The sequence below is a fragment of the Mesoplodon densirostris genome, chromosome 4 (genome assembly GCF_025265405.1).
Source record: "Mesoplodon densirostris isolate mMesDen1 chromosome 4, mMesDen1 primary haplotype, whole genome shotgun sequence".
In the NCBI taxonomy this organism is placed as follows: Eukaryota; Metazoa; Chordata; class Mammalia; order Artiodactyla; family Ziphiidae; genus Mesoplodon; species Mesoplodon densirostris.
Genome location: NC_082664.1, coordinates 174,440,287 through 174,468,126, shown reverse-complemented (window position 1 = coordinate 174,468,126; position 27,840 = coordinate 174,440,287). Strand labels below are relative to the sequence as shown.

Below are 27,840 nucleotides of genomic sequence, written 5' to 3'. Positions count from 1 at the left end.
ATAAATTGACAGTAAGAAGTCACATTAAAAACTCACTTTCTATTATGTTTATTCATGTTGCTACAGTTTCTGTGTTCCAGCAGTTTTAAAGTTTAATAGCTACCTGATGCAATGAAGTGGCACCATTAGGAAATAAAGCAGAGCTTAAACTAGAAACAAAACTTTAATAATTAAATGACACCAATTAGAAACATTTTCAAAGGGACTCACAGACCAATCAGTAAATTAGAAAACAGATTTACATCACCTGACATTTGGGGAACAAGTTCTATGAAGTTTTTTACCTGGGTGATGCGTTGTGCTTCAGTAAGCTGTTAATGCAATTGACTATCCAACTAAACAGGCGTCCATATAAAGTTTTCGCTGTCGCATCCCTGACATCAGTAGCTTTCTCTACAGTATTGGGTCGTATGATGGTCTCTCCTCTAGTGACCACACAGTGGGAGGTGAGAGCTTCTTGTAGCTCATCTGCTTGAATGCAAAGCAAAGAAGCAGCTAAAAATAAATAAACATGTGTTGTTAGAAGATATGATGACAATGAAGTCGTTTCCCAGAGAATGAAAATGTCTTAATTCACCTTCTTCAAATGACATGAAATAAACATGTGAAGGTTTTATAATATAAAAAGAATAGCCTATTCAATAGGAGCCCTATGTTTCTTTTCTTTTTTTTTTTTTTTTTTTTTTTTTTTTTTTTTTTGCGGTACGCGGGCCTCTCACCGTTGTGGCCTCTCCCATTGTGGAGCACAGGCTCCGGACGTGCAGGCTCAGCGGCCATGGCTCACGGGCCCAGCCGCTCGCGGCATGTGGGATCTTCCCAGACCGGGGCACGAACCCATGTCCCCTGCATCAGCAGGTGGACTCTCTACCACTGCGCCGCCGGGGAAGCCCCTATGTTTTTCTTCTTGATCATCTTTCTCCGCTTATCTCAACTGGTCAGCTATAGGCTGTTGTATAATACAGCACAACCCAAACTGAGCTGGATGACAGAGCGACCTTCCACACAAACCAGTGGTTGTTTAGGTCATGCCAAACACAATTTCACTAAATTATGTTAAAATATTTTAAAACATAATGAACAGTTTTGCTACCATTTGGATGCCATTATTATAGACACATTTTCAAAACATGGAAATTAATTGTAAAGTTACTAGACTTCAGGGATATACCCAAACAAATGCATTTTAAATAACTTTTGCAAGATAGAAACAAACGAGCATAAAACATCTTGACATTCATATACTTTTTAATCATACTACTATTTTTCAGTTACATATGTCAATGACTAAAGTTTGTTCAAACTTATTGCCCGAACAAATATTTAATTAAATATCACAGGTAATTTTAACTCAGTGAACAAAACTCATTTTTGAATATAATAAACATCCTTAACCCAAACTATTACATGACAGATAGGCTGATTTCTCAAATCAGTCGTTCTCCTTTTAAAATATTTTGAACATTTTAAATTTAGTTTTAGCACTTGGGACAAGATATTTCTTGGTTATGTTGCTAAAATTGTTGAACCTTATTTAAACAAAATATTTTTTCACAATGTAGAAGTAATATAAGCTTAATACAGAAATCCTACCTTCAGAGAAAACATTCTGCGTTTCTCTCCTTCTAGGCATGTTTATTACCACTATTCTGCACATACATTTTATCTTAATATCTTAAGCATTTCCCATTTTGTTGAATACTGTTTGTTAATATAATTTTAATTTGCTGCATGATATTCTGACATATATCATAACATCAATTTTTAAATTGTTGGATGTTTAGGTTGCTTCCATATATTCACAATTGTAAAGAATGCTAGGATGAATATTTTGGGCATGAATCTGTGCTTCTGTCTTGTATTATTTTCTTAGCATAAACTGCCTAAATTCAGCAATTGGTTGAGTATATAAACACTTCTAAGCCTTTTGATATATACTATTTAGCTGCTCTTCAAAAACTCTGAACCAACTGTACTCCTATCAGCCAAATGAAAGTTAAATAATTTCAACACAATTTCATGGACACCAGGGATTATTATTTTTAAAAGGAATGCTTTCTTCTTTCAATTTGTTTTTGACTCCTAGCAAAGCTGAATACTTTCTTCTTTTCATATTTTTATTAGTGATTTGTGGTTCTTACTTTGTAAACTGCCACTTTTTCATTGACTTTTATTTTCTTATTTTGTAAACTGCCTCTTTTTCATTGATAGATTCATCTCTTCCTAATCAATTTATAAGAGTTTAAAGAGAATAATGCTTTGATATATATGTTGCAAGTATTTTCCCTCATTTTTCATTTGCATTGCAATTTAATTTATTTTCCTTTTTTTGGTATGAAAGCTTTAATTTTTATGTAGTCAAATATCCACTTAAAAAATTATTTCTGCTCTTGGTTTTCTGCACATAAAGTCCTTCAAGTCTTTTCTCATCTCAGGATTATATAAATGCATTTTGTCCTGTACATTTACATATGTATGTATTTATTTACTTATTTGCATTTAAATTGATAGACATTTGGAATACACTTTGGTATATGGTGTATGAGAAGGATTCAAACTCCCCCCCACAAATGGTCGGCCAGTTGCTTGTCCCTACAGCACTGATTCCCTAGTGATTTGTAATGCCTTTCTGGTAATTCTACTTCACTCTGTTTCTGAATAATGTCTGCTATTAACTGGTATGTCTACTTTTATTCCCCCATTATTCATTCATTTGACATATATTTATTTATTGAACATCTACTACATGCCAGGCGTTTTACCTGGGGATATACTGCTAAGTAGAACCCCTTTTAAGACAAAGTTCTCATCCTGATGGTCTTTATCCAGAGGGAATGAGAAGCTAATCAAGAAGAACAAGTGGGAAGATAGAGAGGGAGAAGGAGAGGGACAAGGACGGGGAGAGGAAGGCTGAGAGACACCACGGATACATGTGTTAAGTGGTTCCTGAATGAACTGTGGAGGACAACCTGGAAAAGTTCAAGAATTAATGTGGAATGAACAACTGGGTGATCACTTAGTTCAGGTGAGAGGTGATGTGTCTTCGATGAGAATAATGATGATGGAGAGAAAGACAAGAGGTCATATTTGGGAGAGAGTTTTGGGATAGAATGGACAAAACTGGTGCCTGATGGAAACCGTGCACCTGTAAAATCATCTGGAAACATGGCCCTGGTTTGGAGATAATTCCTTGTCACTTTAATTACAAATCACTTTAATGTAAATTAGTAAAATTTCTATTTTCCATGAGTGCTTTAATTAATTTTAACTATATTCATATTAATATTAACCTTCTGTGACCCATATGACTGTCTCCTGCTATGCAGAAATGGGTTGCCAATCATTAAAATCATTTTTCAGTTTGGTAGTTTCTAAGCATACTCATATTTACGACATAGCTCTATTGCAACTCATTCTGTTGGTTGCTGATAACTCTTGTAATTATGATCAGTTGGTGAGGTTTGAATCTTATCATTGGCGTTTTCTGGCTATTCCTTCCACTTCTGATAACCTAGTATCTTATGTGCCAATTAAGTTTTCTTTATACATGAAAAGCCAGAACAGGTTTCCAGGTACCTGCCAATCATTACATGCCAACCTCAGACGCTTGTTCTGCTGTATTACCAAGCTGGTGGGATGGAGATGATGGGAATTTGGGGACAGATCCAGACCAGGGTGGCCCTCTGAAATTATCTTAAAACATCTCATTCTGTTCCTGAGTAAGTATAAATCAGAAAAAAATATATAAACAAAAATTTTTAACATTATTTCCTAGGTTATGAATGAAACTTTAACAAATCTGGAATTGTGGAGGCATATGACAATACTAAAAATAAAAATTAGGGTATATTCTAAATTAAAAAGCTTTGCCACTGGACGGTATCAGTGAAAAACCTTAAGTTATTGAAATAATTCATCAAACTCTGCCAGTAAGAGAAAAGCGGATTTGAAGCAAATACCGTGATGTACTTTTCTTGCATAGAAAATGACTCCAAAATTAATCAACCCAAGATGAATGCGTATAAAAAATCCATCCAGTACAAAAATAAATATTCAGGTCTTTATTACTTATAAAATGATAGAGATGCCAAATTGTTATCACAATAACAACTTTAACTCTTTTTCAGATCAGTTTGCTAAATTTTAATTATGCTTTCTGTGTTTTTACATTGAAATGTAAATAGCTCCTAAAATAATCATGAAAGCCTAGCCTTTAGAAATGTTTTCTACAGTAATTAGTTAATTTGTAGCCATGGACTTTGAAAACTCCATTTGACACAAATTGAATCTGAGTATTCGTTTTTAGGATTCCATAAAAGTACAACTGCCTGAAGTTATCCCTATGTGACACTTTCAGTATGTCATCAGACTTTTTTTAGGAGTTCAGTTTTGAATGCAAGATAATAAAACTCACAGTTCTCCAGAGCTGCATGATTAGCAATGTGGCTCTTGTCAATCTGGTGTTCGGTTGCCACAGAAGAAAATTCAATGTTTCCAACGTTCAGGATTGCAGCCAGTATACTGTATACACTTCCAAGTTGCTGAAACACAGCACAGAAATGTTAGCATCATTCTCCCCTTGAGTACAGCAAGGCAGTGCCTGTGGCTGCTGACAGACTGGGGAAGGATCTTTAGGCTACAGCATAACAAGCTTATCCCACAGACTATGATGTCAAACTAAGAGAAGTCAACTGGCTTCCTTGATCCTCTCATTCTCTTCAAATCATCGATGTTGGCTGAATTATAGCATTCAAGAATTGTAACTTTTTATGTATGTTGAATGAAGATAACTAGGTATCAAATTATCATTTTTAAATTATTATCAAATGACTAACTAACAGGGAATTTTATGCCCCTCCCATGCTGACTAAAACCAATTTTTAAAAATAAAGTGTTTCATAGAAATTCAATACTGTGTGATGCTTTAAATACTTTAAAATTTACTTCACAAATATTATTTGATCACAACTGAAGCCATAACTGATAATCCAAAGAAAATGTACTAGCTTGTGATTTTAGACTGTTATAAGAAATGTAAGCAAAATTAAAGCAGGAAAAAAAAGGCATTCTCATCTTAGACAAAAAGACTTATGACTTTGTGCAAAGGGAAACAAATAAAATTCCTGTCACGACACGATAAAAACTGCCTCTAAATGAGTTGACTCATAAAACTACTAATCATTTATCTTAAAACTGTGGCAGGAAAATGGCTTAGGAAATCATGGGTTTTGAAAAGTTTTAAGAGTTTTCCAATTTGTGTTATTTGTAGAGAATATCTGATTTTGATTTGCCTGTCACTTTGCCTGGCCTGTGCTGAATCACAAATGTACAAGTAAATTGTAAACCCCGAAATATTTAAAGGGAAACCTACACCATGGGTGCTGTTGATACCAACTGGAGAAAGACAAGGGGGGAGAGACAGAATGAGAGAGAAAAAGAGGGAGAGAGAGAGACACTCTCTGTACTGGAGAGTCACCAAAATTGTGCAGCCGTAAAATGTGTAGGCAGCAAGCTGTGATTAATGGATGTGAAAATCAAGCCATTTAACCTGATTGTGCAAGTTGCCTCTTTCCAAAATGAAACTGAAGCAGCTATGGACAGAAGACATATCCAAACAAGCCAGTGAGATGACATTAAAAAAAATCACGAGTGGGATAAAAAGGTAGTAAACACCCACTCAGTTTAATTCCACTGTCTCCAAAGCGGGACAGTCTGCCCTGTTAACTCTCTGAGGCTCTGCTTTTAGCGGGGAGACCAGCACATTCTAGGAGGGTCACCTTGAACTGGACTAAAAGTCTTCACAAAATATTTAGCAGTGATTGTGCTTCAGCTCCAGAAACAGATGTTATGTTTTCCTTTATCCTAAGCTATATGTTTGGATGTTCAGTAAACACTGAATATGTTTAAATTTGGAACATACAGCTTTACATAAATGAAATATGTTTGTCACTAGATGCTAACTGCTAGACTGGTTTCATTTTAATGTGACTAAACATTGCTCTACCAGGCAATGGAAGGCAGTTAAGGCAAATATAAGTGAAACATTGCCTCTAAGGACTGGGACTTGGAAGTAATAAACAAACCAATTAAAAATGGTTCCCTACTTCTAAGATAGCAACCTCTGGGGGAAGGAACTGGTAAGAAGATAAGCTCTTCTGATGATGTAAAGCAGGGAAAAGAACTATAAAGGGGCCCAGCCCCGGGCCAGCAGCAGGAGCTGCTTGCTTGGTGTGCAACACGCTTCCCGTGTGGAGGGTGCTGAGATCCAACGAGCCTCTCCTGTTTTCCCCCAACCAGGCAACCAACAGAGCCAGACTGAGGTCCAAAGGGGCATCTACCAGTAGCAACATTCAGCACAGGACCAAGGATTGGAGACAGGAGTGGATGCTGTGTTTTTCTTTATTCACTGCATCCCTTTCTGCTTTAAGAGCCAGGATACCCGCTAGTGCTTAAATCAACTTGTCTCCATAGGTACAAGCTGTGGGTGATGGCAGGGTTGGAGGGAGGTTAGGGCGAGGAAAAGTGATGCAACAGAAGGGGAGGAGGCTGATCTGAATTTGAATTTTGGCAAACACAAGTGAGGAAGATGCACCGAAAGCAGCCACCACCAGGAAGGGCTTGGGGTGGGGTACAGTTAAGTTTAACTAGCATCATGCCAGCCCGCTGGAGCAGCAAATATCCTATTTTCACTCCTGATGCAGCTACGCTGGGTTTTATATTGTGCTCAAACATTCAGCGGGGAACAAGATCTTGGTACTTTGAGCCAGAATGAGAGCAGAAGACCCAGGTGGTCACCAACGATGCGTTGGAACCTCAGAATTAGAGCATATGAACGGGACTAAGTCTGGAACAGGGTGGCATGTGGAATCACCCGGAGTGTCTCTCATGGCTTGTCTGAAATCTCTGGGTGGCAGTCATATGCCACTTGGAATATGGCTGAAACTCATGCCATCCAAGTCAGGGGCTTCCTCTCCCAGAGCTGAACCAATTACATACACACTGCACTAGTCAGAACAATATCTATTTTATTAGGAAATGTATTAGGGTCGTCTCTGACTCCAAACAGTAGAGTTCGGATTGGTATTGTTCCCAAAATGTAGTCAGGTAAGGTTGACAGCAGTTTTCAGTGTCATATGATGTCCACCACCCAGACATCACGGCTAAAACATGGGCACATACCACTCCCCTCTTCACATGAGATATCCACAGTAAGTTCTATAAGCTTAGGACTCTCTCAATTGTTCAACTCCTATCCTGTCCTCATCATTTTTCTCCCAACTCTCCAGCAAAGGCTTTTACTGATCAAGCAAATTCTCCTGTCCTCATACATCAATCCAGTCACCCTGTCAACCTTTGCTGCTGCTGCTGCTTCCCGTTCTCCCCTCCCCCTCCTCCTTCTTTTTCTTCTTCTTTTTCTTTTGTGAGAGTGCAGTAGGGGAATAAGATTTATATACTGGCCCTTTAAGAACCATGCATTTGTCTCACCTGCAGAAAGTTCTTCATAGTCATGTCTTACAGCTAAGAGCAAAGTCTGCAAGCTTCCCTAAAAACCCTCAGAAATCTTAACAAACAATGGATTCTTTTTTTCCATTTTACAGCCTAAAGCTATTTAATGCATCAACAGAGAGAAGGTCCCAATCATCTCCTTTCTGCCTAGAGACCACAGAACCCCTGAGTTTCCTGATTTGAGCTGCAGTTTATAGAGTGGACAGCCAAAGCTCCAGCCAGGGTCCGTGAATCTACGGAAAGAATGCATCACTCAGAAATAAAGATGGTCAAGCTGGAGCCTCTACTTCTAAATCAAAAAGTTACTCAACTTTAGCTCAAGACTTCCTGTGAGTAGAGTATTTGCCTAAGGATGCATTCAACCCTGGCTTGCCCATGAGTCTACAGTAATGCTTCTCTCTCTGGTCCATATAATTCTCCATCTTCTGGCAAAAACTGGGAAGTCGTGGTAATAATTCTTCTCTGGTCCCCAGAGTAGTTATTTTGCTTCAGTTGGTCCTGAAAGCAGCCTGCCAGGTCCCCTATGGCTCCTACAGCTCTCACCCACCCCTCCCCACAACCAGTTCATCTAGAAACTTAGTAGCAAAGCTTATTCAGAACTCAAGGAGGACTCTAAATTCTAGGGCTGTAAAGGCAGCCAGGTAGGAAGTCTCCCCATCAAATCTGAATTCCTCCTGGCTATGGAGAAAGCCCACACCAGAAAAATTAACTCTAAAAGTTGAAATGTTTCCTGATGGACAAAGATTACCCTGGTTTACTTAAACCTCTCCTGAAGGCCCTAATTTCAAGGCAAAAAAAAAGTCATTCATCTGTCCTGATTTGCCAACCTCACCCAGCTGGCAGAGATCACACCTCATTCCCTAAGGTCAAGGTCTTAAGAATACTTCCCCTCAGGCCTGCAGCAAGGATACCCAAGGTGAAGTCAAAGGCTTTCAAAGAGAAGTCAAGACTGGGAGACCACCCGTCGTCAGAGCTGTCAACAACAGAGGCTCCGTATTTGGAGAAAACGCACTTAGCAGCAAACTTTTCTCTATTCTGAGAACAAGTACAGCTTTAGAAATATTAATTTCTGGTGAGCAAATGCATCAAATGGACAAAAGGTTATCGCTGCCAGCCTTCCATTTTAGAAGGGAGGCAACAGTGCCTGAAAAACACGCTACAAAATTAGATTCAATAACCTCACAGCACATAGTTTGAATGATTCTTGTCAAGGGTCACTTCTATCAGCATCTCTACATTTTACATCCTGCTCATAAAATTTTCCAAACTTTTGGAGAAGAATCAGATATTATTTTTAGCTCAGGCTCTTAGGAGAGATTTGATAACCCAAGATATTTTAGTAAACTTCATAAGCAGACACACTAACAGTTTCAAGTTGCAGGAGTATCATTTATGAAAATGAAATTAAAATCCAACAAACTGCACATTACTTTCCTGCAAGAGTTCATCTAAAAGCCTGATTCATGTTCCGAGTGAAGTGTTCTTTTTATCATAGGATTGAATCAACACAGCAAACAGTAAACTACTAAGAGCAGAGTCTGAAAGCTTCTCTAAAAACCTTCAGGAATCCCTAGTAAACAAGATACTTTGTTATAAAAATTTAAAAACCAACCTAGGACAAAGAAAGAAATCTTTATTACTCAGGGATAAATTTATAGCCTTAAATACCTTCATTATTAAATAAGGAAAATGGAGAAACAGAGGAACAAAGTATTCTCCTTAAGAAAAAGAACACAAGAAACCAAATTAATACGTTAATAAAAATTTTTTTTTTTTTTTTTTTTTTTTTTTTCTGTACGCGGGCCTCTCACTGCTGTGGCCTCTCCCGTTGCGGAGCACAGGCTCCGGACACACAGGCCCCGCGGCCATGGCTCGCGGGCCCAGCCGCTCCGCGGCATGTGGGATCCTCCGGGATCGGGGCACGAACCCGTGTCCCCTGCATCGGCAGGCGGACTCTCAACCACTGCGCCACCAGGGAGGCCCAAAAATATTTTTTAAATGAAATCAATAATACAGATAATATGGCTTCAAAGGATGCCATCAAAAAAGTAAAAAGACAACAAAAGAGAGAAAATTTTTGCAAATCATACGACACTTGTATCTACAATACAAAGAATTCTTACAACTCAATAATAAAAAGACAACCTAATTAAAAAATTGGCAAAGAGGGCTTCCCTGGTGGCGCAGTGGTTGAGAGTCTGCCTGTTGATGCAGGGGACACGGGTTCATACCCCGGTCCGGGAAGATCCCACATGCCGCGGAGTGGCTGGGCCCATGAGCCATGGCCGCTGAGCCTGAGCGTCCGGAGCCTGTGCTCCACAACGGGAGAGGCCACAGCAGTGAGAGGCCCACGTACCGCAAAAAAAAAATAAAATAAAAAAATAAATAAAAATTGGCAAAGAATTTGAACAGATGTTTCTTCAAAGAAGATATGTAAATGATAAATTACATGAAAAGATAAGTACATGAAAAGAAGTTCAGCATCATAGCCTTTAGAGAAATGCAAACCAAAACCACAGTGACACCATGTCACACCCACTAGGATGGCTATAAACAGATAATAAGTGTTGGGGAAGATGGAGAGAAATCAGAACCCTTATGCACTGCCGGTTGGAATGTAAAATAGTGCAGCTGCTTTGGAACACAGTGTGGTAGTTCCTCAAAAGGTTAAACATTGTGTTACTCTATGACCTGGCTCTTCCACCCTTGGTATACCCTAAAGAGAAGTGAAAACTCACGTCACACAAAAACTCAGACATGGATGATCACAGCAGCATTATTGATAATGACCGAAAAGTGGAAACAACCCAAACGCCCATCACGTGATGCATGGACAAATAACATGAGGTATATCCATACAATGGAATATTCTTCCTCAATAAAAAGAAATGAAGTACTGACATGTGCTACAACATGGATGGACCCTGAAAACATTAAGTCAAATGAGAGAAGCCAGTCACAAAGGGTGACATATTGCATCACTCAATTCATGCAAAATGTCCAGAATAAACAGATCTACAGTGACAGAAGCAGAGGTGGGATGGGAATGAGGAGGAACTGCTAATCACCAGCAGGTTTCGTTTGGAGTGAAAAATTTAGAACATGGAAATATTCTCAAAGTGATCAGGGGGAAGGCTGCACACCTCAGTGACTGTGTGAAAAGTCATAAAAATGTACACTTTTAAATGGCTGATTTGTATGGTATGTGAATTATATCTTAATAAAGTTGTTAGAAAAAGAAAACTGCACTAAAAAAGAATGTGTGACATGATCACACTTATGCATTTACATAAAATTTTATATATATGTGGGAGATGCAAATATAGGTAAAATAAAAGATTAAGAACAAAACGAAATTCAGTTGTATCTCAAGGACATGTTTCCTCATGTATAAAGTAAAAATTATAATTCTAGTTATTTCATAAGGTCGTTTCAGTAATTTAAAAATTATCCATGTAAAGCACTGAGCACAATAGATGCTAACTCTCACCATCAGTGAGGACAAAAAGACACTTCCTAAAGAGGTTCAAATGTCTTCCATACTCACCTCCATTGTAAAACCGATGACTTTGAAACACTGCTCAATTAATTCATACTGGGATTTATAGAAACTATTATTCATCACGTCCTGTACTGTTCTGATGTGGTCATTTTGCAGGTATCTGGAAAAAAAAAAAGAAAGGACAGGTGAAAATCTGAAATTAAGTGAAATGAGTGATTAAGTGAAAAGTAGAAGTATTATTTACAAAAGTTCAAGCTGCTGGGTTACCTGGGGGGCTTATTTTCCGGCAATTTGTAATGGGCTAGTTTCTTCTTTTCAGCTAAACCAGCATAGATGTAGTAAAAAATATGAAAATTTTTTTCTCCACTGAAAAAAACAAGCCATTTTCAGGAAGGTGGTTAGTAAGAACACTTATTCATCGCTAAAGTTTCTTGGCAATATAATTACCAGAACGCCTGTAAGCACCACCAAGCACTTCCCAGAACACTGGGTTCTGGCCCTCTGTGGTTGCGACCTGTCGCTAGTTTCGACCACCACTGTCAGCGGACTGCACACTCTGCTAAGCACTTGTTTGAGTCATTCAGCGGATATCTGCATGTCTCCCAGGCATTGTTCTAGGCACGGGGGATACAGCTGGAGCAAGCAGTCAAAACGCCCTGACTTCTTGGCGTTTACATGCCAGCAGGAGCCAACAGAAAAAGAAACAAACTAATAATAACTAGAGCATGCCAGGCGGTGGTGGGTGCTGCAGTATCTCTTTACCTGCCATGACCCTCTCATTTCACGTACAAGGGAACTGAAGCTTAGAGGGGACACTAATCTCACCCTCAGGTCACAGACTTGATGGCCAAACTGGATTTAACCTGGGCTGTTTGACTCCAAAGCCCATGTCTTTAACCACCTGGCTACACTGTCCTTCTGGGGCTCAGTCTTCTCACTTGCAGAGAAACCTGTTCCTTACGAATCTCAAGTTCCATGACTGTGGTTCTACGTGTAAACAGCCTTTCCAAGACACTGGAAGAGTACAATTAAGGAGTGTGGGTCACAACAAAGTGAGTCCCTGTTTCAGGAAGTTCCACAACATAACTACTGATACTAGGACCCCAGGGACCCTTGCTTCTCCTTCCCTTATCTTCCTTTTGCTCTGGAGAGATCTGAGATGGACCACACTGCCTCTCCAAGATCAGGAAGTTCTCTCCTGGCTTACAGTTTCAGTCTCCCTTTTCCTTCTTCCACCTTAGAGAAGATGGTGCCCTTCCAAAAAATAGGGACCAAGGTAAGAAAATGGATTTTGGACAATGAGTACAGGTATACCTCGTTTTACTGCACTTAGCTTTACTGTGCTTCACAGATGCTGCGATTTTTACAAATTGAAAGTTTGTGGGAATGCTGTATCAAGCAAGTCTATTGGTACTATTTTCCCAACAGCAATGACTCACTTCGCATCTCTGTGGTAATTCTCACAATATTTCAAGCTTTTTCATTATTATGACATTTGTTATGGTGATCTGTGATCAGTGACTTTGATGTAACTGTTGTGAGCAGTTTGGGGAGCCAGGAACCTCAGGCTCTACAGACAATCTTATATAGACAGTGAACTTAATCAGTAAACGCTGTGTGTGTTCTGACTGCTCTACCAACCGGCTGCTTCCCCATCTCTCTCCCTCTTCTCTTCCCTGAGACATGACAATATTGAAATTAGGCCAATTAACAACCCTACAATGGCCTCTAAGTGTTCAAATGAAAGGAAGAGTTGCACGTCTCTCACTTTAAAACAAAATCTTGACATGATTAAGCTTAGTGAGGAAGGCATGTCAAAAGCTGAGATAGGCTGAAAGCTGGGCCTCTTGCAACAAACAGTCAGCCAAGTTGTGAGTGCAAAAGAAAAGTCCTTGAAGGAAATTTAAAGTGCTCCTCCAGTGAATGGTAAGAAGGCAAATCAGGCTTATTGGTGTCATGAAGAAAGTTTTAGTGATCTGGACAGAAGATCAAACCAGCCACAATATTCCCCTAAGCCAAAGCCTAACCCAGAGCAAGGCCCTGACTCTCTTCAATTCTGTGAAGACTGAGAGCGGTGAGGAAGCTGCAGGAGTCTGAAGCTGGGAGAGGTTGGTTCACGAGGTCTAAGGAAAGAGGCTTTCTCCATAACACAGCAATGCAAGGTGAAACAGCAAGTGCCGACACAGAAGCTGCAGCAAGTTATCCGGAAGATCTAACTAAGACAATCAATGAAGGTGGCTACACTAAACAACAGATTTTCAGTGTAGACGAAATAGCCTTATATTAGAAGATGCCATCTAGGACTTTCATAGCTAGAGAAGAGAAGTCAATGCCTGGCTTCAAAGGACAGGCTGACTCTCCTGTTAGAGGTTAATGCAGCTGGTGACTTTAAGCTAAAGCCAATGTTCATTTACCATTCTGCAAATCCTAGGGCTATTAAGAATTATGCTAAATCTACTCTGCCCTCTAAAGCAGCGGGCCCCAACCTTTTTAGCACCAGGCACCGGTTTCATGGAAGACAATTTTTCCACGGACCGGAGTGGGGCAGATGGTCCAGGCGGTAATGTGAGCGATGGGGAGCGATGAGGAGTGGCAGATGAAGCCTCGCTTGCTCGCCCGCCGCTCACCTCCATCTGTGTGGCCCGGTGCCTAAAAGGACTGGTACCAGTCCACAGCCCGGGGGTTGGGGACCCCTGCTCTAAATGGAACAACAAAGCCTGGATGACAGCACATCTGTTTACAACATGGTTTCCTGAATATTTTAAGCCCACTGTTGAGACCTACTGCTGAGAAAAAAGGTTTCTTCCAAAATATTATAGTTCATGGACAATGCACCTACTCACCCAAGACCTCTGGTGGACAACAAGGTTAATGTTGTTTTCATGCCTGCTAACACAGCATCCATTCTGCAGCCCATGGATCAGGAAGTAATTTTAACTTTCAAGTCTTATTATTTAAGAAATATATGTTGTAAGGCCATAGCTGCCACAGACAGTGACTCCTTTGATGGATCTGGGTAAAGCCAATTGAAAACCTTCTGGAAAGGATACACCATTCTAGGTTCCATTAAGAACATTCATGATTCATGGGAAGAGGTCAAAATATCAGCATTAACAGGAGTCTGGAAGAAGTTGATTCCAACCCTCATGGATGACTTTGAGGGGCTCAAGCCTTTAGGGGGCAAGTAACTGCAGATGTGGTAGAAATAGCAAGAAAACTAGAATTAGAAGTGGAACCTGAAGATGTGACTGAACAGCTACAATCTCATGGTAAAACTTGAACAGCTGAAGAGTTGCATCTTACGGATGAGCAAAGAAAGTGGTTCCTTAATATGGAATCTACTCCTGGTGAAGATGCTGAGAAGACTGCTGAAATGACAACAAAAAACTTAGAATATGACATAAACTTAGTTGATGAAGCAGCAGCAGGGTTTGAGAAGACTGACTCCAATGTTGAAAGAAGTTCCACTGTGGGTAAAATGCTACCAAACACCATCGCACGTCACAGAGGAATCGTTCATGAGAGGAAGAGTCAATCGATGAGGGAAACCTCATTGCCTTTTAAGAAGTTGTCATGGTCACCCCAGCCTTTAGCAGCCACCATCCTGATCAGTCAGTAGCCATCAGCATCAAGGCAAGACCCTCTACCAGCCAAAAAATTACAACTCGCTGAAGGCTCAGATGATGGCTACCATTTTTTTAACAATAAAGTATTTCTTAATTAAGGTATGTGCGTTGTATTTTTAGACGTAATGCTACTGCACACATAAGAGACTAAAATATATTGTAGACATAACTTTTATATGCACTGGGAGACCAAAAACTTCATGTGACTTGCTTTATTGTGATAGTCACCTTATTGCAGGGGGCTGGAACTGAACCTATAATATCTCCAAGGTGTGCCTGTATTCAGTTGAATTCGAGATGACAGCAAAATATCCAGGTTGCTGGAAATGAAAAACATGAACTTGGGGACTTTCCTGGTGGCTCAGGGGTTAAGAATCTGCCAACCTATGCAGGGGACACTGGTTCGAGTCCTGGTCCAGGAAGATCCCACATGCCGCGGAGCAGCTAAGCACAACTACTGAGCCTGCACTCTAGAGCCCGCGAGCCACAACTACTGAGCCCACATGCCGCAACGACTGAAGCCCATGCACCTAGAGCCCGTGCTCCGCAACAAGAGAAGCCTCTGCAATGAGAAGCCCGCGTACCACAAGGAAGAGTAACCCCCGCTCGCCGCAACTAGAGAAGCACAGCAACGAAGACCCAATGCAGCCAAAAAAAAACAAAACACATGAACTTGGGAGACAGCAAGAGGTACATCTTTGGCTGTCAATCACACAGAGCTATCCATTGAGCCATGATGTCAGAAGAAACTGCTAAGTGTGAGAATATAGAGAGAAAAGAGAAACGCTCCAAGAACAGATCTTTGATGAGTATACACTTTGGGAATGGATGGATAAATCTAAGTCAGAGAAGAAAAACTCAGAGAAGAGTCCAGTCATGGAAGAAAAGACAGGCGAGCGTTTCAGGAAAAAGGGCATCAGAGGCTCAGATGCTGAAGTGAGGATGGTGGCATCCTTTAGAGCTGGCTGTGTTCGTACCTTCTACGCCCCCAGCCATTATTTGCGGCAGTCACTAGTAATACTTCGATGAACATGAGCGTTGTACACAAGCAAGGTTAGAACAAAACAAAAAGTTTAGTTCTTGTCTTTTCTCACCACAAAATAATAAAATTCCTCTAAGATGGGAACAGCATATAATTAGTTTGCTTTGTGCTAATGAAATCACATTGATTGCTCTATGTGTCACACCTCTAACGCTTAAATGATGCAGTGCACAATTAGAGGAGTGACTCATATATGCAGACATGCATAACTGGCGGTGTTCTCTCTAATTATCAGTTTACATTTACTGAGGACTGTAATTTGACAAGACCTGGAGATGCTATAGGAAATATACTGATCTTTGGTAGATAAACAATTAAGAGAATTAAAGGAACAGGAAAAGAAGACACCTCCAAAGATTACCCATCTCATGTTCTGCCTTAACTACATCCTTAAAGGCAGAGAATCTTCCATAGCATCCCACACACGCTCGTGTGATTAGTGGTTCCCAGGTCAGAATGGCCCGGGAACAAATGTAGGGGCTCAGCAAGTCACCAGATAGTACAGCTGACCCTTGAACAACAGGGATTTGAACTGTGTAGGTCCATTAATATGCAAATTTTTTCAATAAATATTTTTAAATTGTGTGTAGAATATCATGTGCAAGACTTAAAGTGGAGAATCTATCTTTACAGGCATAAGGGGAGTGACAGTTACTATAAAATTAACAATGTGCTACTATTCTTATTCTTTTATCACCCTGCTTTCAAAGAATTACATTACTGTACAGCATGCCCCTCTCTCGTAATTGGAGAAACTGCGTATCAGCCTATCAACACAAAGTAATTTTCTAAAAAATGTACCAATGTTTCCATTACTGTATGATGAATATGGCTGTAATATGCCCTAAAATTTTATAAGATTCACTCAGTGTATTGGCTGGGCTACGGTGAAGCAATTGTATCAGTGACACCAGGTGACATAAGGCAACCACACTGCTGCTTCTTCCTTATCAATGCACGAATCGTTGTCCCTGTAAGTAAATATGAATTTCTTCTTCAAATTATCTTTTCCTTTTTGATGTTTAGTGTTAGTATAACACCTACAGTGTTTTGGATCATCTAAGACAATACTGATGTAGGTACTGACAGATGATTCATCTTGTAAACAGACGACATAAACTTACGGCATCAGTAGAGACAGTACAGTACTTTCACCGTATTTTCTCTTCCTTATAATTTTCTTAATAACATTTTCTTTTCTCTACCTCAACTTATTATAAGAATATAGTATATAATACATATAATATACAAAATATGTGTCAACTGGGTTATCAGTAAGGCTTCTGGTTAACAGTAGGCTATTAGGAGTTAAGTTTGAGGAAAGTCAAAAGCAGATTTTTGCATAATAAGCAGATTTTTGACGGCAACGGGTCGGTGCCCCTCAACCCCCCACTGTTCAAGGGTCATTGTATTCTCTGGCTCTGGCCCACCCCTATTGCGGAGCCTCTAATGCTTCCTCAGGGTCCCAATCAGCCATTTGCAGGAAGGCCCTCCAGGCTGTCTCATATGCCCTGGACCCTGGGGATCACTGTGCAGCCAAGGCCTCTAACACCTCAAATCTATGACAAAGTCCTCACAAGGGTGCGACTCACCTGACGTGTGAAACCTTGGAATATTCAACAAAGGGGCCTGCAATGAGGCGTGGAAAGCCAGCAGCGCAGCCTTGCATTCACAGGGCCCCATGAAGTGCTCACGAAACAGTGCTTCTAGGTGTCCTGGTTAGTTACACCTCCTTCCTCCAGGACTCCCTCCTCCAGGATATCCAGTCTCCTCGATCCGCCCCGACCCTCGCCATCTGCCTGCTCACTCTCCGCAGATGAACTCATTGCCTACTTCCCTGAGAGATCAGAAGCCAACCGGTGATGGTGATCAGCAAGCTCTGGATCAAAGCACGCGTGGCTCCTGGGAGACCATGCCCTGCTGTACATGGGAATCCTGTCTTATGGCTCTATAGCTCCTGGGCCTAGAACAGCTCCTGGCACTTAGTAGGTACTCAGTAAATATTAGCCACATGGGTGGATGAATGAATGAATGGTGGGCTCTGGAGTCAAACAGAGAGACATGGCTTCAAACCCCAATTCAGTCACTTATTAGCTTTTTGACATTAGGCAACTTATTATCATTTTCTCGGTCTGTTTCCTCCTGTAGAAAATAGGCAATAACCCCTGTCATATTGCTGAAGGAATTAAGAGAGATTATGGAGGTAAAATGCCCAGCACAGTGCCTGACACAGAGTAATTGATCCATAAACAATATTTTCTCTTTCTCCACAGCAGACAGCACACATCTGCCATTTGGTTGATGTCTCCTCAGCGTCTGGGAACGTGCTGGGCATGTGAGAGACACGCAAGCAATGCCTGCTGAACTAAATTGCAGTAACAGGAGAAAACTGCAGTGAAACAGCAATCATTTATATTTATGAGCAGTTTCTAGCATTGACTTCTGTATGCTCATTTTCTTCTTGGAAGTGAGTAGCCTCTTTTTAAAATTTCCTCTTTAAAATCATCTACATTTAGGAAAGGCTTTAAGTCACAGCTTATACGACAGCAGCAACATGAGAAATACCATCAGTTATAAAACCAAATGTGGTCAGAGATGGGGGTAGGATGACATGAGTAGAGGCAAAAAGAGAAGAAAAGAATTTATTCCATTCAAAGAAAGGGTAAGTTGTTTCAAAAAATTGTCTACTCTGATTCTTCTCTGCCACCTCAGATCCATTCTTCATTCTTCTTTGCCTTGCTCTGTGACCCCCAAGTCTAACTTCTACAGACTGGGGTTCCCGGGCTCCCCTGCTCTCTGGCTTCCAGCTGGGTGCAGCCAACAGGGGGCACAGGCAGGAGGCTGGAAGGAGGGAGAAGAGGTCGAGGTTTTCCTCCCCTCACTTGCTCTCCTTCTCCCAGTAGCTGGACAGTTGTCCCTCAGCATCCACAGGTTCTGCATCCACGGATTCAACCAACCGGATCTGTGGATGTGGAACCTACGGACACAGAGGGCTGACTCGGCATCCGCGGATACGGCAGAGGGCTCTGGAACCAGTCCCTCGCAGATACAAAGGGACGACCGTATTCCTTTAGGCAGCAGCTCCCGACAGGCAGCAGTCCTCCACAGCCCTACTTCTCACCAGGCTCTGCAGTGTGGTCCCTCCTCCTGCCCTTCAGACCCAGGCGTAGGAATGATTTCTCAACGCTGTTCATCTGTGGGTACCTCACTGTTTATTCTTGGTTCTTCAATGCCCTCTACCTCTGTAAACAGTCCTCTCAGTTAAACCCTCTGAACTGGTTCTTTCCTTCCAGTTCCTGAATGACAGGGTACATTTATATTTATCATTTTAAAAAGGACCTACTAAGAATTCGTCTATGACATCACTGATACTTTCAACTTTAAAGATCATTTTAAAAAGCTTCTCTAGAATTTAACAATGCAATTCAAATTAAGTAAAATAAAAAAACAGATGTAAAAAACCCTGGAAAATGGAAGAATTATAAGGCAGATGTGCTTGAATTATAACTGAGATATATTTCAACCTGATTGTAAATTGGAATACTTTTCCCGAATAAACAATGTTGTAAAACTATAATCCTTTAGGCCAGCTGAAAATAAGCTTACTTTCTTAATAGTATGCCTAAAATACGATCCTAATTGTGCTATTTCCTGGACTATATGGTGCAGTAGTTCGATAAGCATGAACGAGATTATTTGTATGGTTACAAATCCAGAGCTTTACTGTGTAGCTACTAAGGGTACTGCTCACATCGTACTCTACGTGGATGGTGCTGCAGCACACGACTCCAGGCAACCCGCTGCGATGGTGCCCTTGACACTGTGCAACATGGCGGCCCCATCTAAATCCCAATAATTCAGCGTCTTAGGTGGACATTCCCCCAAAGACCTGAAGGACAGAGTCTTACACAGTTATGAGAGCAGGACAGACTGTTCTGAGAACCAGTTAAGTCTCCACACTTGCATAAGACCTGGAGGTTCCTCCAGGTATGGGTGGCAAAGGCACTAACATGCATGCCCACTAAGTTCTGGGTCCCAGCACACCTTGATAACAGGAGCTGCTGTTTACTGACATTTTCAGTGTCCCATGTACTGCGTGACATATTATTTCTAATCTTCACACAACTATCAACACTACCACTGCTAATAAGGGCTTAAACTTCATGGGGTTCTTTCTATGTGCTCTTCATTGCACTAAATACTTCACAGGTATGATCTTAATAGGTAGGCACCACTGCTAACTCCTTTTTAAAAATGAAAAACTGAGGTGCAGAGAGGTTAAGCATTTCAAATTCTAACACACAGTAGGTTGCAGAAACAAGATCCTATAAGGGTCTTAAAGGTTTAAATATCTTACCCAAGGTGGACTACATGTCAGGGAGCCACAATTCAAAGCCATATTTGCCTAAAAATCATGCCTGACATTTTTGGAGCTGAAGACCAAAGGATAATTTTCTACACTGAAGGCTGAGCTCAGAGGTTGGCTCCAAGCAACTTATATTCACAATTTATCATAAACTGAATGATAGAAAATTTGAAGGCACTTATAATTAAATACTAATGTACTTGTACATAAAGGAAGCTTATGTTCCTGAGAATTTAACATACAACACATAACTACAATAATGTAGATATGTTTGGCATAAAACCAACATAAGAAAAATGGAAGACTCTAAATTGCCACAACTTTTTAAAAAATAATATAAAGACCAGGGTACAAATCCCATGTTGTGATTAGTTTTTTCATAAGAACAACAAACAAAGATGTTTTGGAATCATAAGGACAGGAGAAAAGTTTTGTCATTCAGCTACAAACTGAGGAACTCACTCAACCTAAAGGAACTCACTCAACCTAAACATTCCAGAATATGGTGTTGGTGGCTTAAATCAGCAGGCAGGAAAAAGAACACTACAATAAAGCCCCTTCCTGAATCCTTTGTTTGTTTGTTTTTTGGTCCCTTGTGTATAAACACTGGGAAGCATAGAATTAATACAAAGATCTATTTATATATACCAGCACTTAAAAGAAAAAACATGACTGTTATTTCTAATTAAATTTCATACTTGTTTTGTGTAGAGAAGTATATTCTCTCCTACTTCAGAAATTACTCTAAGTTATCCTGTTAGTACCTCTGTGATGGGCTTAGGCTTTCTATCTGTTTTCATAAACTTTAGGCTATTAACTCCTTTACTGGATGTAACATATGAGAGAGTAAGACAGTGCTGAGGCATCTCTGCTTCCAATAGTAAATGCCTCACACATAGTAGATGATCAATAAAATTCTGTTGAAATTTTATTAAATGAGTAAGACATTTTATTATTAAAACAAAAGCATCATCTTTGCTTATGTTTCCCAGAAAATAGGAAATATGTGACATGAACTTACATGGCTTGGTGGATAACTCGGGATTTCTCCAGAAGGTATTCAGAAATCTGTGCTCCCACGACAGCCCCAGAAGGGGTAAATTTCATTTCTAAGTATTTTCCAAATCGGCTGGAATTGTCATTTATAATAGTGCAGGCATTGCCAAAGGCTTCCACCAAATTATTCACTTGTAAAATCTTCTCTTGCAGGGTTTTGTTATTAGCCTAGAGAAAATGTCAAGATATAAAAAAAAATGTAAAAAATTAATTTTGTGTAGAATGGAATGTCTCTTCTTTGATAAGCACTTTATGTAGATGTAAACATACAAGTGCATCATCTTGGTTTGTTGCCAGAAGTTACAACCTAGTATATTTTTCCCCTCCTGCTGGTGCATTCACTCACTTCCTTTCTTAGAGGGGCAAAGAGATCCTTTACATTTTTTCTATTCAAATATAGTTCTGTTAAGTTCCTGATTTACAAGAACAATTTATAAGCAGTCTACGCATACTGAGGTACATCTCAAACTTTGTTATTCCTCCTCTACCTATATGGTCCCCATCCACATGGTCCCCAAAGCTGTGGACCAACTTCCCTTGCTTCCATGGAAGCTGTCAAACCTGCACCTAGAGGAGTAAAGATAACGTGTGAACTCAGAAGCAGAGGAGAGGGAATAATTGTGAAAATCAAGAACAGCTCGGGTGTGTGGAAGGGAGACGTGGATCCCTGGTCCAGGCCAGCGGGCCTACGTGGCTGGCCCTCTATTTTCTCCTACACCATCTCACATTTTCCTTCCCCCAAACAAGCATCATGTTGGGTTTCTTTTCTTTACCACTTTAGTAAACTGAAATTCTACCAGAAAATTTATTTGGGTTAACAACCAACCTCTTTTAGAAGGCATCCCCCCTCTTAGAGGTTTAAGGAGGTATCAGTCATTCACATCTTAGTAGAAATGGATCAAGTGGATTATTTTCAGTGTAATACCTTGCTGAAGTCAGCTGTGTTAAAGGTATGGAAATGTTTATGTAAGGGAAAGGAGCAGCACATATTTCTGGAACATAGGCTACATTAGAATTTGGGGGGGGCCAAGGGGGCATTCACAGTGCGGTTTTGGGGGCATATAAGGATTTTGGATATCCTCTAAAAGAGGCAATAAGGGGAGAGAAAAGAGAGGAGCAAGAATTGGGATAAACTTGACTCTTTTTAAATGTTGTTTGGGGCTGGCCTTGCACTCATGAAAAAGGTGAGAAAACATCAACCACTTGTATTAGGTAGCAGTGCCCTGCTACGTGAGGTTTTGAAGACCGTGTATTACAAAGGTAAATTCCATCCACCAAACACACCATTTTTGCATCTGCTAAATCTTTATCAAGGAGATAACCAAAAGACACACTCAGTCTCGATAAGGGTAGAATTCTTTTGTTTTTATATCACCATCTCCAATTAATATCAAGTCACATTTTTAGATCTAGCACAAGATAAAGATATTAAATAAACATTAGATGTGCTGACATCCACAAAACAACATTCATACGAGTTAATCCATTATTGATGAGAGCCTCTATCGACTTCACAAATCAAGAAAGAATAGTAAAGGCCCGTGCGGAAGGCTCCTGAGTAAATTTATTTGTGTTCAACTCTTCCACTCCAGGAGAGTATGCTGTGTCACACCATCCCAACTCTCTCCAAAATGACATTTATTTCAGTGAACTTAAAAGCTTGTAGAGTGATGCTTATCCCAAGAGTAAGGAGAGGGAAGAGGATGGGCAAGGGGATGGGGAAGGGATTGAGATGACAGCCCCGAGGTAGGCCCCCCTTCCTGGCCTCTACTGGCTCTTCCAGTTTTGCGGGGTCACAGGCCTGGTTACTAGTATATTTCTATTCCATGCCTACACCCAAGATGGAAAACATATAACCAGTCAATTGATTTTTAACAGGAACATGAAACTCTTCCGACACATTATTTTGACAATGAATTAGACTCAATTAAGCAGCTGTTTTGACACCATGAGGCACCCTTTTATACAGTGGTTGGGTCTGGCCTTGTACCCACAGTGCTTTGTAGCATAAGATTCCTATAATCACTGTGACGGCAAAAATTTTAAGATGACTCTACTTCTAACTATGCAAATCACTATAAACGTTTTCGCAGGGATAAGTTGTATACAATGATTTTTCTTTTTTAGCCATTAGCCTAATGAGAACACATTATTCTTGATTTATCTTATTTCAAGGACTCTATTTGGAAAATCAAACCAAGTCTCTATCCTCAACATCCCATTTTTAAAAATCAAGGTAAAATCACATAGAGTGAGATTCATCCTTTATATAGTTCTGAAAGTTTTTACAAACATATGTGACCATCAATCTCCCACTATAGTCCACATACAGAACAATCCCATCACCCCCAAAATCATCTCATTACTCTTTGCAACCCTTCCCTCCACTCTCAGCTGCCAAAAATCCCTGATTTGTTTTTGTGCCTACGGTTTTAAATCTGCAAGAATGACACAGCAAGTGAACCATACATGTAGTCTTCTTAATCTGCTTCTCTGACTTAGCCTAATGCATTTGAGATTTATCCAAATCTCATCCAGTGAGCTTCATTGCTTGTATCAGTGTTCATTCTTTTTTATTGCTGAGTAATATTCCATGGCATGGATGTACCATAGTTTGTTTATTCGTTTCCTAGTTCTGTTGTTTCCACTCCCTGGAGATGATGAACAAAGCTGCTATAAATTATTTGTCTGTAGCTTTTTTGTATGAACATGGGTTTTCATTTCACTTGAACAAATACCTAGGAGTAGGATTGCTAGGTTGTATGATAAGTATGGTTAGACTTTCTAAGAAACTTGTGAGCTATTTTCCAAAGTGGCTGTACCATTTTGCATTCTCATCAGCAATACACAAGAGTTTCATTCAGTTCCTCTACGTTCTTGCCAGCACGTAGCATTGTCAGGTTTTAAAAAAAAATTTAGCCATTTTAATGGCTATGTAATGGTGTCTCACTGTGGTTTTAATTTGCATTTCCCTAATGATGACTGGTGTTGAATATCATATTTTCATTTGCTTTTTTTGCCATTTACATATCATCTTTGCTGAAATGGCTAGTCAATTTTTTTGTTCATTTTTAAATTGTTATTTGATTTCTTATTATGGAATTTTAAGAGTTTTTAAAAATATATCTTCTGGATACAAGTCTTTTATTAGATATGTGACTTGCAAATAGTGTCTCTGAGTCTGTAGCCTGTGTTTTCATTTTCTTAACAGTATCATTCAGAGAACAGAATGTTCTTAATTTTGGTGAAATCAAACTTTTCCCTTTATGGATTATGCTTTTTATGTTGCATCTAACAGCTCTTTGCCTGACCTAAAATGACAAAGAACAAAGTTACCTGACTTAATTTTCTTCTAGAAATTTTATAGTTTTTGGTTTAATCTCTAGGTCTATGATCCATTTGAGGTTAATTTTTTATAGCATGTGCGGTCTACAGTAAGGTTCAATCCTTTTGTATGCCCATATTCCAGCAACATTTGTTAAAAGACTATCATTAATTGACCTTGCACCTTTGCTGAAAATCAATAAATCATATATGTGCAGATTCTTTATTCTATTCCATTGATCTGTATACTATCTTTTCTTTAATAACACACTGTCTTGACTATCACAGCTTTTATAGTGAGTCTTGAAATCAGGTAGTATTTATTAATCCTCCAATTTTGTTCTTTTTCAAAACTGATTATTATAGTTCCTTTGCCTTTCCATATACATTTTTGATTCAGTTTGTCAGTTTCTAAAAAATAAAATCCTGCTGAGATTTTTACTGTAAACTACATTGAATCTACAGATCAATCTGTGGAGAACTGACATTTTAATAATACTGAGTCTTTTAATCCATGAACATGTCATATCTCTCCTGTTATTCAGGTCTTCTTTGATTTCTTTTATCAACTTTTTCTATTTTTCAGCATACAAATCTTGCACATGTTTTGTAAGATCTAGATTTCAATAGTTCATGTTTTATGGTGCTAATATAAATGATACATTTAAGTTTAAACTGATCATTGTTAGTATGTATATAATATATAAATATAATTAATTTTTGTATATTGACTCCCCTTTATCTTGCTGGTAACAAAGGAAGAGGAAGTAAGGAAAGCATTCAGCGAGTACATTAGGGCAAAAAAGAGAGAAAATCACCTCTATAAAGCCTTGCCTACTAAGAGTGAGAAAAGTTAGAATTTGCTTAAAACAAAACATATGCTCTTTATATTGTTATATTTTAAACTCACAAAGGACAACAGGTGTGTTATAATTTCTGTGCATTATTAAGTGTGGAAATTCATAAATATTAACCTAATCAGTTAAATTAAATTCTTAAGTATAATAAATATTTCTGTTAGGACAGAGAAAAATTAAATTATACCTTTCCAAGCACTGTCAGCTGCTGAACTAAGAGATGAGCACTTTCAGTCTTTCCAGCACCACTTTCCCCAGAAATCACAATGCACTGCACAGTGAGAAAAGGAAACTGTAAGAAGACTTTATCCTCACCAAATTCAGCTGACACATGAGAAACTAAGAGGAGAATTTCTAAAAATGTGAGATTCTCCTTACCTGATCTGAATTATATGTTATCATAGACTGGTATCCTAAGTCAGCCATGGCAAAAATGTGAGGAGGATTGGCAGTTCTCTTTGCTCCAATATACAGTTTGGAATGCTAAAGGTTAAAAAGAACATGTGTTGTAAGGCTTCTGTCTTTGTTTAAACCCTATTTATTTACGGATAGAGTGCTAATTTTTAAAGCAAAAGGTGAATCAAAATACAGCTTCATACCACCAAAACATTACATCCATATTACATACACACATACATGCACAAATCATGGACAATTATGTAAAATAAAAGTTTGACATAAAACAACAGGGAAAAATGATATGACATCACTTGGCAGTGGTATTTAAAGGAAGACTCTTTTGGAAGTGCATACCACTTCCAAAGCAGAACTTAAAGTTTCAAAATACTATGATTTCCTTAAATAAGCAGATACTTTATAAATAAGACAATCAGGTATCATTTTGTTGACTATGCCTTGGATATAATAATGTATGAGATACGATTACTACTTTTTTCCTTTCATATCATTTAACATACACTTTCTCATTTGCTTTGCCCAAGATCACTCAGTTAATTGATAGCAGAATTTGTGCTAAAGCCCAGGTCTTCTAAAACTTGGTCAAGGCTCATAAATACGCCATTATTCTTGTAAATCTTAAAGTGGTAGAGACTGAGAGAATTACGTACTTTTCACACAAAAAATTATATTAAGCACAGTATTATTCTAGAGTAATATAATATTATAATACAATAGAATATCCTAGAGTACACAAATAGCTAGAAGAGTATGGATCTAATTGAAAATGAAAAACAGTCTAGCTTAACTCCAGAACACTATTCTATAGTTAAACATTAGGGGTGAATAATGGATAATTATGTGCTTATATTCATAAAACATATTGTCTGATATTAAAAAATTAACCAGAAGGAATTTTTAAACTCATAATGATGAGTTTTACAGCCATTAAGTATATAGTACCTACATATACAATGTAATTTTACTTTTGACTCTCCGATACTTGGTTCAGAGGTAGACATTAAGTCTATACTTTTTAGGCATCTGTTTATTGATATGATATGTAGTGTGGACCAGTTACCAATTACCAATGACAAGAAGTAATTAACATATCACACACAAAGACCACAAACTGCATCCAGGTCGATTCATCTTCTGTTTTTTCCTATCTCTATGTTTTAACAATAATTATTTAACTGTTTATTCAAAGGATTAGATAAAATAAAACTAATTTAATTTAAATACTTGAAGAGTACAAATTTTTGTACAAAGTAAGAAAATGTGTACAAGCCACACCACATACCTCTGTGGAATAAAGACCCAGACTCTGAAAAGGGTTAAGAGCAATGAGTATGTCGCCCACATAGAAGTAAATCTGATCTCTGGAGTAACACTTCTCAAGTTGCTCTGAGACTGTATTCTATAACGAAATAAAAGTAATCTCTTTTTGTTAAAAATCATTGATGGTCAACTATCATTTTAAAAGTAAATGATAAGAAATAAAACATCTGGAATCTAGAGGAAGGATCAGAAAGAAATAGATGTATTGAGAGTAAGAAGTGTAACCTCCGGTCAGCAACTATCCTTCCCCTTGATGGGTATTTTCTTTTCTTTCGAGAGCTGTAGAGGGATGTCATTGTTACCTGTGTTTTCCACAGAATATATTATATGTTACAGGGATTATATATACACAGTGCTTTCAAGGAAGTAAGTAAATGCAGTAGCTGAAGTAAAGAGAAAGAACACTAGAAAAGGGAAGAGAAGATATAGTGAACATGATTTTATTCCAAATGAAGGTTATTCAATGGCTCTGTGGAGCGTCTTAGTTCCTTTGCTTAAATGTTTGGCTTTGAGGCAGAGTAAAAAGTACAGAAAAGTAACTTCCACAATTGATAAATCATATGAATACATGGAATCAATTTTAACAGTGCCAGACATCATCATTTATAGTATATGACACAGGACCAAAAGATTTGGGTCAAAAAAGAGACAACAAAATAAAACACAGACAATAGAAACAAACAAACCCAGTGTTTAATACGTAGGTCAGCAATATGATTAGTAAAGCCTTCTTTATAATCCACAAGCTTGGGATTTCACATCATTGGAAAATCTGATACACAAAGATTCATAAAGGTGTTGGCAATCTCTGGCTTACAAACACTATT

At 39.0% G+C, this 27,840-nt stretch overlaps 1 protein-coding gene across 3 annotated transcripts in view; it reads right to left on the bottom strand.

Annotated features, from left to right (window-relative positions):
* Positions 1–27,840, bottom strand: part of MYO3A (myosin IIIA) — a 169,124-nt gene that overhangs the window by 66,154 nt on the left and 75,130 nt on the right. The window contains exons 12-19 of one of the 3 annotated variants that reach the window (XM_060095468.1): positions 26,976–27,092; positions 25,655–25,759; positions 25,464–25,547; positions 21,061–21,263; positions 11,273–11,371; positions 11,051–11,165; positions 4,412–4,538; positions 285–495 (exon numbers count right to left, since the gene is read on the bottom strand). In XM_060095468.1, coding sequence (XP_059951451.1) covers positions 285–495; positions 4,412–4,538; positions 11,051–11,165; positions 11,273–11,371; positions 21,061–21,263; positions 25,464–25,547; positions 25,655–25,759; positions 26,976–27,092 — 1,061 coding nt within the window. The remainder of the gene's footprint in view (positions 1–284; positions 496–4,411; positions 4,539–11,050; positions 11,166–11,272; positions 11,372–21,060; positions 21,264–25,463; positions 25,548–25,654; positions 25,760–26,975; positions 27,093–27,840) is intronic. The other 2 variants (XM_060095470.1, XM_060095469.1) reach the window with 2 other exon arrangements.